This window comes from Chelonoidis abingdonii, chromosome 2 (genome assembly GCF_003597395.2).
Source record: "Chelonoidis abingdonii isolate Lonesome George chromosome 2, CheloAbing_2.0, whole genome shotgun sequence".
In the NCBI taxonomy this organism is placed as follows: domain Eukaryota; kingdom Metazoa; phylum Chordata; order Testudines; family Testudinidae; genus Chelonoidis; species Chelonoidis abingdonii.
In genome coordinates, this window is record NC_133770.1 from 136,393,999 (window position 1) to 136,407,316 (window position 13,318).

At 40.5% G+C, this 13,318-nt stretch overlaps 1 protein-coding gene across 5 annotated transcripts in view; it reads right to left on the bottom strand.

The window, feature by feature from the left end:
• The window catches only part of CTNND2 (catenin delta 2), a 1,230,307-nt gene that overhangs the window by 502,055 nt on the left and 714,934 nt on the right, over window positions 1-13,318 (bottom strand). For all 5 annotated transcript variants that reach the window (XM_075062683.1, XM_075062682.1, XM_075062681.1 and 2 more), the window contains one exon: window positions 2,011-2,557. In XM_075062683.1, coding sequence (XP_074918784.1) covers window positions 2,011-2,557 — 547 coding nt within the window. The remainder of the gene's footprint in view (window positions 1-2,010; window positions 2,558-13,318) is intronic.

The window sequence follows — 13,318 nt, forward strand, 5'->3', positions numbered from 1 at the left end:
AGCAGCTCACATGCCCAGGAGCCGTAGAGGCTGAGCGTGGTGAGGGGGCAGCCGGAGGCGCACAGGAGCTGGGGGGCACATGCATCTGCTGCAGCCTGCAGGAGCCCCCAGGGCGGGGGTGCCAGGCCGCAGCCTGGGCAGGAGGGGTGGGGGGCGCAGCTGCTCCCCGCTAGTGGCACCGCCACCTTTGCAGGGCTGTTGCCCCCCTGCACCACGCTGGTTCCTCCATGGCTGGGGCTTGCTGCTGCCGCAAGCGGGACGCTCTGGCTCTCCGGTGCTTCCGGAAGGCGGCTCCTCCCTACCAAGCTGCTGCAGCGGCCCAAGCCCGGCAAAGCCAGTGAGTGGACTCGGGGTGGGGGCCACCTGGGTGGGGTGGGAAGGGCTTGCGGGGGAGCTGTGCACCCTCCAAGTGAGTTCAGGGGGCGGGGAGGGGGGAACCTCATCTGGGGAGCAGCCCCTGGGCATGGCTGGCCCCTGGAGTCTATAAAGGCTCGTTGGGATTTGCCCCTCAATGAACTGGCAAGGGGGGTGGGGTGCAAGGTAGAAGTTTTGCTTATGGCGCAAAATATCCTTCCACCAGCCCTGCCCCGGGGGGGTGTGCATCCCAGGTTAAGAACCACTGCACTAAACTGATAAGATCTGCATTTTAATTTAATTTTAAATGAGGCTTCTTAAACATTTTAAAAAACTTGTTTACATACAACAATACTTTATAGACTTATAAAGAGAGAGCTTCTAAAAACAGTAAGATGTATTACCGGCACACGAAATCTTAAATTAGAGTGAATAAATGAAGACTCGGCACAGCACTTGTGAAAGGTTTCTGACCCCTGCTATAAACTCTGGTTCTTCTGCTAGCTGGACTCCTTCAAGTCAATGCTTTTACAGGAGATTTTCCAAATAACTTTTAGGAAAACAGAACAAGAAGCTAGGACCATCTCCTTAACTGTCACTTAATTTACCCTAATTTTTTGGACAGCATAACACTAGAGTTGCATATTATGATGCTGACAGCTTTTGGTGGTGGAGGAGGGTAAGGGGCACTTGGGTAACCTGCCTGATATATACTGCAAATCCTTGTATCATATTTATCTTCAAAGTTATCTATTTATGTCAGACAAGAGAACATATGAGCACAGTGGCTGTTACTATAGCAATGAAACTCAAATGATTTTAAGAGAGAACAAAAATTCACCACTGAAAGCGATTCAGATCTGTAGTTAGGTGATTTAGAAGACAAAACAGCCTCACAGTTACAGTATCTGGCTTAAAGTTTGTGCTTCCTTGAAAAATGAAACTGGTGATTCCTGCTTGTTCCATAATGCATAGTAAATAGTACACAGCCATCACATATAATTCAATATAATCTAGGATATTTGAAATTTCTGCTAAGTAATAGTGTAGAAATTATCAATTACACCTAATCACATCAGTTCAAGGAAAGGGCATTCCCCTATGTGAGAATTTTGTTAAAAAGGGGGTGGGGGGAGAAATAACTTATTGTGGTGGAATGTTTGTACTTTGATTGTGGTTAAAGAACAGGATTTCCATGTTTAATGCAGCAAGTCCCTTAACCTTCTCAACAAAAGATTTAGCTAAAATTTAAAAGATCAGATGAATCAATATGAGTAAAGAGGAGTGTTTTTTTAATAAGGTTTACAGCTTACTAGTGACTGAACTGAAACCACAATTCTCACTCATAAAGTAGTTTTCAAAAAGACCCTCCAAATTCTTTAATCTTCCTAACCCCTTAATGTCTTGTATTTATTATATAATTGTCTTATATGCAGCTGCTGCTATATGTTACATTGTTGGTAACAGGCACATTTAGAACATAATTTTTCAAACAAGATATATTTAGAGGTCAGAGTCCTGAATTAATCTTTTTCCTCCCTTATTTGTGTAAATGTAAGCAAAATAGAAAAACATTTTAACACTAAATCAGACTGCCCATGCAGACAATGAACAAAGCACTTAAAGAGTTAAAAATGAGAGATTGGCTTAATTTACCTGCTAGGGTGCCAGGTCTCTGCAGGGTAGCAGTGGCATATAGTTCCTGGGAATGCTTGCTGTACTGATCTGATGTGTGGACCAGCCGTTTGGTAGGAGACAGAGTAGCATAAGTGCCAATGGTGGAGCTTAGCTGATGTATAGGAGAGGAGGAAATATTAGACTGGATAGTGGGTGGAGACGTCACACGAACTGAGGAAGGAGAAAGTCCTGCTGAAGACACAACAATATTGATTGGTGAGCTGGTGCTGTAAGACTTGGCTAGCCGGCTTGGAGACTGCTTGGGAGAAGAGACCCGCTGCGTGGTGCTGTATCCAGCGCTCTCCGATGCTGAACCCCCCCGCTGGAGCTTGGTTGGAGAGCCCACCTGCTGCATGGACAGCGGGGAGCTCACTCTCTGGGCTGGCAGAGTGGAGCTGGAGTAATAAAGTGTTGAAGAATGCTGGGAATCAGGCAAATGAAACGCGCTCCCATGGCTTGGCACAAAGGACTCTCTTGACTGAGAAGGTTCGGAGCCAGCTAAATGGGCTGCTCGACTAGCTGTGCCCTGTACCAAGGAAAGAAAACAGAACCATCAGAAAGTGACAGAACAGAAAAGGAGTTCAATATATTTTTAACGCTCTGCTCTAGAGAATCCAGTGCTACAGGAGAAAAAAAACAACAACCCTTTTATGACCTTAATAAGGTTTGAAACAAATGCCTTTAGGATTAAGAGACTAATCTGCTAAAACATTTTTGTCCTTTAAGAGAAAATATTTCACAATTCAAGTCCAAAACAGTAAAAAAGTCCCCTTTACCATTCAAATTGATATCTGGTTTAATGCATATTTTATTTTTATACAATTGTTGAATATTATTATTAAACAGTTTCTTGTCGTGAAACACAATGATACATGTACAGTTTATCCCCCAAAACATTTAGTCTGGAGATTTTTTTTAAATAGCACCATTTCAAACTCTTATTTTGTTTTCACTCCCCATATTAGCTCACTAAAAAAAGCACAGGTTTTCAAGAACCATTTTAGTTGACAAACTTTCTTCACAGAAAAGCAGTTAACATCCTTGTTGTAAGAGGAGACTAGCCAGCATAATACACTCCTCAGAATTTGCTGCTGCTGCTGCTTCCACCACACAGAGTTCTGCCATTTGAAATAAATAAACACATTTTCAAAAGAGATGTAGACTTTCAAATCAGACTCTTGCAGTTCAAAAGGAATTATGCTTTCCAGTACAGAGAAATGCTGCAACTGAAACTGAAGATATGAAAAAAGAAGAACAAAAATGTCACCCTTCCTAGCATGTGAAAACCCAGCATCACATCTCTCTCCTTCTCTTCGCTCTCTCAGTGCCTGTGTGTGTGTGTGTGTGTGTGTGTCTTTTCTTTCTCTGGCTCCCTCCTTTTAAGAGCCCCCTGCAGCTGTGTCTTCAGAGAGAAAGGCAGTTGCTTCTTATTTATTTACAAGGCACAAAAGAAAAGGAGGGCAGGGGTGGAGCTGTAGAGGGGGTGAGTACTTTCCCTGAATCCCATCCAGAAAGAAATTTGCATTAGAATGAAAACAGTAATTGTCAGCCACTTCTGCATAGGTTTTAGATCTTCCTAGCAGCATGTAGTGCAGCACAAAGTTTTCCTTAAATCTTGTAATTTAGACAGAGAAAGAGAATACTCAGCAGATGCTACCTGTTAAAAATTTCAATTATGTGCCTGAGCCCCTTCTGGAACAGTAAACAATAGAATGTACACTCTTATCTCCATACGTAGACAGCATTCCAATTTTTATCAGGGATCTTAGGCTCAAGAGATCATCTGTGGTTGTTAATCTGGTAACATTAAAATCCTCTAATAACAGCACCCCGGAGTGAGAGATAGCTGAGCATTCTGTTGCAAGATGCTCTCTTGTTTCAAGTACATTCTCTCCTCTGTTCCTGCCCTCCCCATCATGCAGAGGATTATTTGAAACCTTAAACAGTGCTCCAAATCCTGGAAGTTGATAGTGCAATTTGAAACATTCCAATCAATGCTTTTTGGATTTTTTTTAATTCAGTCAAAAATATATTTAGAAAAGAGACAGCTTTTTTTTAAATACTGCAAATACTTTTATTTTAATATGTGAAACAATCCTAAATTCTCTAGTGATGAAATTCAAAAAATTGTATTGCTTTGTACGTGTAAGACTTTTATTAGTACACTGGGGGGGGGGAGTGTTGTTTGTTTGTTTGTTTTTTAAATAATGTCTTGTACGCAAGCAAGTGAAACAAAAAAGGAGCCAATTTATCCCTGGTATACAACTCTATTTATTTGCACTCAATTAATTTCACTGAGTTACCTCCTGGATGAATGTGGCCCATTGTATGAGGAAAGAAATGAAAGATGATCAGTACAAGTTGCTGTATGCTTGCATTGTCTGTGAGCTCCCCTCCAGCAAAATCTTACAGTTATTTTTACTTGTCTTGTATAGCTGGGGCTCCTCCCCTGATTATGCATGCCTTATTTAGTGTTGGGAAGAATATTCTAATATATTTTTATCTGGGTATTGATAATAAGAGGGTATAAGCAATATTATCACACAAATCGTGTTTTTCATAGGACTTTTCAGCTTTGTACTTCAGAAAGGTAGTAGGCATAGTAGTTAATAGTAGAGTTGCTAAGGTGCCCAGAACCCAGAACACGGAGGCCTTTCACAAGAGAATTGACAATATCAAAGTCTCATGGATTTCAGATCAACAGAAAATTGCTTCACTTACTAAAAATGCAAGATCTGGACTTGTAAAAACTACTGAAACCACAGGAAAAATGTTGCAGTCAATTCACCATACAAAGCACAATGAAGTCAATGGACAGCAGGGATAATTACTACGGGTCCTTTGATTTTCAATTATCTTGAAATTATAAAATCCAACTGACTGACATCAGTTAGAAGACTAAAACATTAAACACAAATCCACAAATATGTTTACTATTCTGGTTAAACAGCCTATCCATTATAAAACTACTAAGAAAAATCAGAAATAGATGGCCTTATTTATTATATCAAAGATTTTCAAAAGCTGGTTTTATCCTGCACTATACTCCATGTCTGCTTAAACAGAGAAGAAAGTCAAAACTGCAGCTGAATTTGCAATGTCGTATTTGGCAAAAGTATAGTTTTCATCTTTCTACACCACTATAAGTTTCCAATTCATACCAGGTCCTCAATGGGTAAACTGTGGAAGATACCTTTAAAAATCCAGCAGGTCCAAGGGAACTGAGAAATGTATGGGACACAACTGTGAATGGCAGCTTGGCCCAACCTGTATGAAAATTTAGCTTGCCCACAAAGAGTTCTCCAGCAGTCCAAGGAAGACAAATTCAAGACTTTACTCTAAGATTGGTTAGGTCTCTGAAGTCTACTAGCAAGGATCCAGTGGTAGGTGTGACATGCTGTATACCATGTGACACCATGGACCCAGGTTCACAACTTTATATGGCTATGATATATTTTGTGCAAGTATACCTTGTGAGGTATCATTTGAAAACTCATAATGTACTGAACATCATTGTCCTGATAAAATGCGTGCATAAACACTGTATCTGGAGCTATGAGATTTTACTATATCTTTGTTACTGAAATATGTTGTAATTCTGGGGAATACCCTGTGACGATGCGGTTCTGGCGGGACCCAACTGAGAGTGCCAATTCAGGATTAATTGCTCAAACAGGGCAATTACAGCCCTAGGCTGGGGATTTCCACCTCTAAGGCAAACCAAACCAGCCAGACAAAAATGACTTCAATTTCACCCCACTGGCCAACCACAAGACACACAAGCAATTTCCTTTTACACTCCAGTCTCCCAGTATCACCACAAGTGCCACTCGTCCTGGGGATGAATGGTTATGAAAACCAACACCCCAATAAAAGAAAAAGGTTCTCTCGATCCCAAAGGACCAAGCCCCAGACCCAGGTCAATATATACATCAGCTCTTACCCACAAATCACGCTATTGCCAATCCTTTAGAATCTAAAATCTAAAGGTTTATTCATAAAGGGAAAGAGGTAGAGATGAGAGCTAGAATTGGTTAAATGGAATCAATTACACGCAGTAATGGCAAAGTTCTTAGTTCAGGCTTGTAGCAGTGATGGAGTAAACTGCAGGTTCAAGTCAAGTCTCTGGAACATCCCCAGCTGGGATAGGTCATCAGTCCCTTGTGTAGAGCTTCAGTTTGTAGCAAAGTCCCTCCAGAGGTAAGAAGCAGGATTGAAGACAAGATGGAGATGAGGCATCAGCCTTATATAGGCTCTGCCAGGTGTAAGAACACTTCTTTGTTCTTACTGTGGAAAATTACAGCAAAATGGAGTCTGCAGTCCCATGGGCAAGTTCCTGCACACCCTGCTGAGTTACAAGGCATATCTGCCTCCTCTCAATGGGTCAATGGTGTATCTGATGGTCCTTAATGGGCTATCAAGCAGGCTAGGCAGAGCTAACACCCACTTGTCTGGGATCTTTCCCAGAAATACAGCACCAATTTGAAATATAGACAGTATACAGCCAATACTTATAACTTCAACTACAAAATGATACAGACATACAGAGAGCATAATCATAACCAGCAACTCATAACCTAGTCTTAGACACCTTATATTACCCCCTTTACATAAGATTTGGTGCTCCTAGAGGATGTTGGTTGCAAACCATGTTCTATATGGTTCCAGTTTATATCAATAATGTCACACACCCATAGATTAACTCCTCCGGGACAACAAAGGACTGACCACAGGTGTTAAAAAATATTAACTGCTGAAGCAACCATTCATCAGCAAGGGAGACTGTAAACAAAGATATTTACAGTTCACCTGAAAGACGTTTAGAATTTCACATACACAGAGAACTGTTTTGTCTACACTCCAGTGGGGGATAATCCTCAAAGATGGTAAAAAGATATGAGAATGGAGAATTCATTACACATGGATTACCTCTCCTCCACCCATCTCTACTCATGGCAGCAAGATCAATTGAAAAACTAAAGGAAGCATAATTGAAATGGGGGGAATGATCCTGACCCGTAGGTCTTCCAGCCAGTACAGACTGCTGAAAGCTTTTGGATCAGAGAAAGCTTTTTGTTTTTAAACCTATTAGCCTTGGTAAAGTCTAGAAATTAGCTTGTCTGTTTATCTGTTTATTTCTTTTGTAACCAACTCTGACTTTTATGCTTTATCACTTGTAAATCACTTTAAATCCATCTTTCTCTAGTTAATAAACTTGTTTTATTGTTTTATCTGGATTCGGTGTGTATATGGATTGAAGTGCAAGGAGAACTTTTCTTGAGACAGCAAAGCTGGTCCATACAATCATTCCTAGTGTTGGAATGACAGACTATCTATGAGCTTGCACTGTTCAGCAGTGTGCTAGACAGTGCAATACACACATTTCTGGGGTGCATGGCTGGGGCTGGAGATATATAGGTGTCACTCTGCATCTCTTCATGGATGGTTGGGAGACCATTCATGTAAAAATCTGGGAGTGATTTTACTTGCCAGTGGCTGTGCATGGGCAGGCTATGAATGGCTGTTATGACAGGAAAGCAGTGTAAAAGGCAGCCCAGGCTAGGGAGTTAGGGAACTCAGCAGTTCAACAGTCCAGGTTGCACAGTAGGAAAGAAGAAGTGGAACCACAACGCACTGAGGCTGGAGTGGAGATTAAAGATAAACTAGGTACGGCCCAACACCTAAATGAATACTTTGCCTCAGGTTTTAATAAGGGCAATGAGGAGCTCAAGGACAGTGGGAGGGCAGCTAATAGAGGCTAAACGACAATAAGTAAGTAAAAATGACCACATCCAAGGCGGGAACAAAATTCAAATGGTTTAATGCGACCAAATCGGGGAGCCTGGATAATCTCCATCCAAGAATATTAAAGGAACTGTCACATGAAATTGCAAGCCCCATAGCATGAATCCACAATTTTGTGGGTTTTACCCTATGATTGGAGAATTAGAAAGAGAGAAACTATTGTCTTAAACATACAGCTAAGGGTAGCATAAAATCCCTCTTTACCCTGTAAAGGGTTAATTTCTCTTTTACCTATGAAGGGTGAAGAAGCTCAGGTAACCTAGCTGACACCTGAGCAAAAAATCGGGGCGGGGGGGGAGGCTTTGTCTCTCTGTTCCTTGTGGCTTTTGCTGGAGACAGATCAAGAAAGCAAGCAATCCAGCTCCACTATTATTAGTAAGTATTAGTGAAAGAATGCGTTAGCTTACTTTTATTTCGGCTTGTGATTTCCTTTGTAGGAAGAGGGAGGTTTATCCCTGATTTTCTAACTTTAAGGTTTTGCCTACAGGGGAGATCCTCTATGTTGTTGAGTCTTTTGTTATTCTGTGAAGTACTTACCTTCCCAATTTTACAGAGGTGATTCTTTTACTTTTTCTTTAATTAAAATTCTTCTTTTAAGAACCTGATTGATTTTTCATTGTTCTTAAGATCCAACGGTTTGGGTCTGTGTTCACCTATACTAATTGGCGAGGATATTATTCTCAAGCCTCCCCAGGAAAGGGGGGTAGGGCCTTGGGGATATTTGGGGAAGATAGGGCTCCAAGTGGCCCTCCCTAAATGTTTGTTTAAATCACTTGGTGGTGGCAGCATACTGTTCAAGGTGGAATTTTTGCCTTGGGAAAGTTTTTAACCTAAGCTGGTAAAAATAAGCTTAGGGGGCCTTTCATGCCGGTTCCCACATCTGTGCCCCAGAGTTCAGAGTGGAGAAGGAATCCTGAGAACTATATTTAAGAAAGGAACAAAAAAGTGACCTGGGAAATTACAGACCCATTCATTCGACCTAAGTTGTATGCAAGGTCTTCGAACACATTTTGAAAGAGAGAGTAGTTAAGGACATTGAGATAAATTGGCATAAAATACCATATGGCTTTACAAAGGATAGATCATGTGAAACCAACCTGATCTCTTTCTTTGAGAAGATAATTGATTTTCTAGACAAAGACAGTGCAGTACCTCTAATCTACCTGGATTTCAGTAACACATTTGATACAGTTCCACATTGGAAATTATAGTTAAATTGGAGAGGAGGAAGATTTATACAAGAATCAAAATGTGGGTAAGGGACTGATTAAAGGGGAGAGTATAGTGGCTCATGGTGAATTATCAGACTAGAAAGAGGTTACTGATGGAGTTCCTCTAGGATCAGTCTTCAGACCAATCTTTAATATTTTCATTAATGATTTTGACATGTAAAGTGGTAGTGTGCTAATAAAATTTGTGGATGACTCAAAGTTGGGAGGTATTGCCAGCATGAAGGAGGATGGGGATATCCCACAAGATTTGAACAATCTTAAAGACTGAAGTAATAGAAATGGGATGAAATCTACTAGTGCAAGGTCTTGCACATACAAACCAACAAGAAGAATTTTTGCTATAAGCTGGAGACACATCAGTTGGAAGAGACAGAGGATGAGAAAGACCTGGGTGTATTGGTTGATCACAGGAAGAATATGAGCCACCAATGTGGTGCACCTGTGAAAAAGGCTAATGCCACCTTAGAATTTATTAGGTGAGTTATTTACAGTAGAGACAAGGAAGTGTTATTATGACCCTTATACAAGGCACTGGTAAGATCTCAGCTGGACTATTGTGTGCAGTTCAGGTTTCCCGTTTTTAAGAAAGATGAATTCAATCTGGAATATGTGTAGAAAAGGGCTACTAGGATGATCAGAGGACTGGAGAACCTGCCTCACGAGAGGACATGTAAGGGGTTTGGCTAGTTCAGCCTAAAGATATGATGACTTTCTACAAATACATCACAGGGATAACCAGAGAAAGAGGGGACTTATTTAAGTTAAGGGCCAATGTTGACATAAGAACAAATGGATATAAACTGGCAATCAAAAATTTAGGCTTGAAATTAGACAAAAGTTTCTATCCATCAGAGGACTGAAGTTCTGGAACAGTCTTCCAATAGGAGTAATGGGGGCAAAAATCTAATTTGTTTTAAGACTGAGTTTGATAAGTTAATGGAGAGGATGGTGTGATGACATTGCCCAAATGCATTATGGCCCATCTTCACCTGCTATTAGAAAATATCTCCAATGGCTGCAGATGGGACATTAGATGGGGAGGGCTTTGAGTTAGTACAGAGAATTATTTCCCAGGTGTCTGGCTGGTGGGTCTTTCCCATGCGCTCAAGGTCTAGCTGATCACCATATTTGGCGTCAGAAAGGAATTTTCCCTTGGTCAAATTGGCAGAGACCCTGGGTGTGTTTATCTTTCTTGAAAAACATGTAGCATAGGTCACTTGCTGCTTTGAACTACAGTAAATGGTGGAACAACAATAAATGGTGGAGTCTTTAAATCTTTAACTCTTTAAAGATTTGAAGACTTTAGTAACTCAGTGAGAGGTTAAGGCCCTACAACAGGAGTAGGTGGATGAGGTTGTATAGCCTGCAATGTGCAGGTGGTCAGAGTAGATGATCATGATGGTCCCTTCTGGCCTTAAAGTCTATGAGTCTACATAGGCACTAATAAGAACGCATCACGGGATATCTCACAGACAACATATGATGTCAGGAACCTCTGAAGAAGTAGAATATCTAAACAATATTCTCTGAGATCCTTCCTGTGCCACAAGCAAAGAAAGACAAAAGGCAGAAGATTCTGGAAATGATTCACTGGCTACATAAGTGGTGTAGGGGAGAGGGTTTTGGTTTTGTGAAACATTGTTGCACCTTTTGTGGGGAGAGGGGAGCTGTATAGTTTGAAAGGCCAGGAGGGGATTAAACTGATAGCAAAAGTGGAGGATAAAAAGAGGGATGATATGAGCACTCATTTGGCACAGAATCAAGATGGTGAGAACAAAATTAATCAAAGAAACAAAGAACATGAAGAGAAGAAATTCTTTAATTCTTTAATTACCTATACAGCCTAGATAATAAACAAGAGGAATTGGAATTGCTCATTTATGAATTTGAATTCCATCTAGTTGGTATTATTGAAACCTGGTGGGATGATTCCCATGACTGAAATGTTAAACTCAATGGTTATAATCTACTGAGGAAGGATCAAGTGGGAAAAAGAAGAGAGGGAATGGCACTCTGTCAAAAATTATATTACCTGTTTCTGAAACACAGAAAATTCAGAAGAAAATGATCTTAAATGTTTATAAATCAATATCCTAACATTGCATAAGCACATGACAGGATATTAGTTTGTGTCTACTCAGGGGTGAAAGTAAGGCAGTATGGGCCAGTACAGTGTACCAGTAAAAAGTGGCCACCTGCACCAGCCTGTGCCGCTGACTTTAAAGCGCTGCCGCATATGTGGACAGAGTTGGCTCCAGGGTTTGTAGTAGGCTTTAGTTCCTGGTTTGGTGTTTTTGTTGTACGGTGTGTAGTGGCTGGTGAGTATTTGCATCAGGTTGGGGAGCTGTCTGTAAGTGAGGACTGCCCTGTCTCCCAAAGTCTGTGAGAGTGAGAGACTGTCCTTCAGGATAGGCTGTAGATCCTTGATGATGCGCTGGAGAGGTTTTAGTTGAGGGCTGTCGGTGACAGATGTCCACATATCTATTCAAGAGACACCATCATAGGACCTAACTTCATCAGCCACACCATCCGGGGCTTGTTCACTTGCACATCTACCAATGTGATATATGCCATCATGTGCCAGCAATGCCCCTCTGACATGGACACTGGCCAAACTGGACAGTCTCTATGCAAAAGAATAAATGGACACAAATCTGACATCAGGAATCATAAATTTCAAAAAACAGTAGGAGAACACTTCAATCTCTCGGGTCACTCAATAACAGGTCTCAAAGTGGGAATTCTTCAACAGAAAAACTTCAAAAACAGACTCCAACGTGAAGCTGCAGAACTGGAATTAATTTGCAAACTAGATACCATCAGGTTAGGCCTGAATAAAGACTGGGAGTGGTTGGGTCATTACAAAACCTAGACTTAATTTCCCCAATACTAATTTCTCCCTACTGTTACTCTCATCTTCTTGTCAATTGTCTGTAATGGAACACTCTCTTATCACTTCAAAACTTATTTTTCCTCCCTTGGTATCCGGCTGTTAACTGAAATCAACCCCCATCCTTTCATGTATTTATACCTGCTCCTGTACTTTTTATTTCACAGATCTGATGCAGTGGGTTCTAGCCCACAAAAGTTTATGCCCAAATAAATGTGTTAGTCTCTAAGGTGCCACAAGGACTCCTCGTTTGTTTGTTTTTTCTTGAGCGGCGACAGATAATTTAGTCCCCATATTTTATATGTATAGTTGAAATTATGTTTTCCAATATGCATTGCTTTGCATTTATCAACACTGTATTTCATCTACCATTTTGTTGACCAATCACTCAGTTTTGTGAGATCTCTTTGTAACTCTTTGCAGTCTGCTTCGGACTTAACTCTTTTGAGGAGTTTTGTATCATCTGCAAATTTTGCCACCTCACTGTTTATCTCTTTTTCCAGATCACTTATGAATATGTTGCATAGTATTGGTCTCAACAGAGACTCCTCGGGGACACCAGAATAAGAGGGAATATTTTTGTATGTTAGGAATAAAAGGAATCCTGACAATGGTATAATGGTGGAATTAGCATTATGATAGAATTATTAATAACAATGCTGAAAAGGAAGAAGTGTTCAAAAAATTCTGTTTTGTATTTGGAAAAAAAAGGCAAAGTCTAATTATATGATATTGATGACTCCATTTGATTAGTATCTCAGGAGGATGTTAAACAAAAACTACTAAAGTGAGACATATCTTAATCAGTAAATCCAGCTAACTTGCAACCAAGACTTTTAAAAGAACTGAGGCGCTGGCTAGAGAATTAATGTTGATTTTCAATAAGTACTGGAACATTGTGGAACTTCCAGAAGACTGGAAAGAAAGCTCATGTTGTGCCAATATTTAAAAAGGGTAAAAAGGGTAAACCTGGATACTTAAAGGTCTGTCATTAATCCCAGGCATGATAAAGCACCAGCTAATATTGGACTCAATTAATAAAGAATTAAATGAGGATAATATAATTAATGCCAATCACCATGGGTTTATGGAAAATAGATCCTGTCAAACTAACTTGACATCTTTTTTGATGAGGTTACAAGTTTAGTTGATAAAGGTAATAGTACTGATGTAAAAGCAGCAAAGAGTCCTGTGGCACCTTATAGACTTATAGATGCATCTGACAAAGTGGGTATTTGCTCACGAAAGCTCATGCTCCAATACATCTGTTAGTCTATAAGGTGCAACAGGACCCTTTGCTGCTTTTACAGATCCAGACTAACACAGCTACCCCTCTGATACTTGAGTACTGATGTAATAT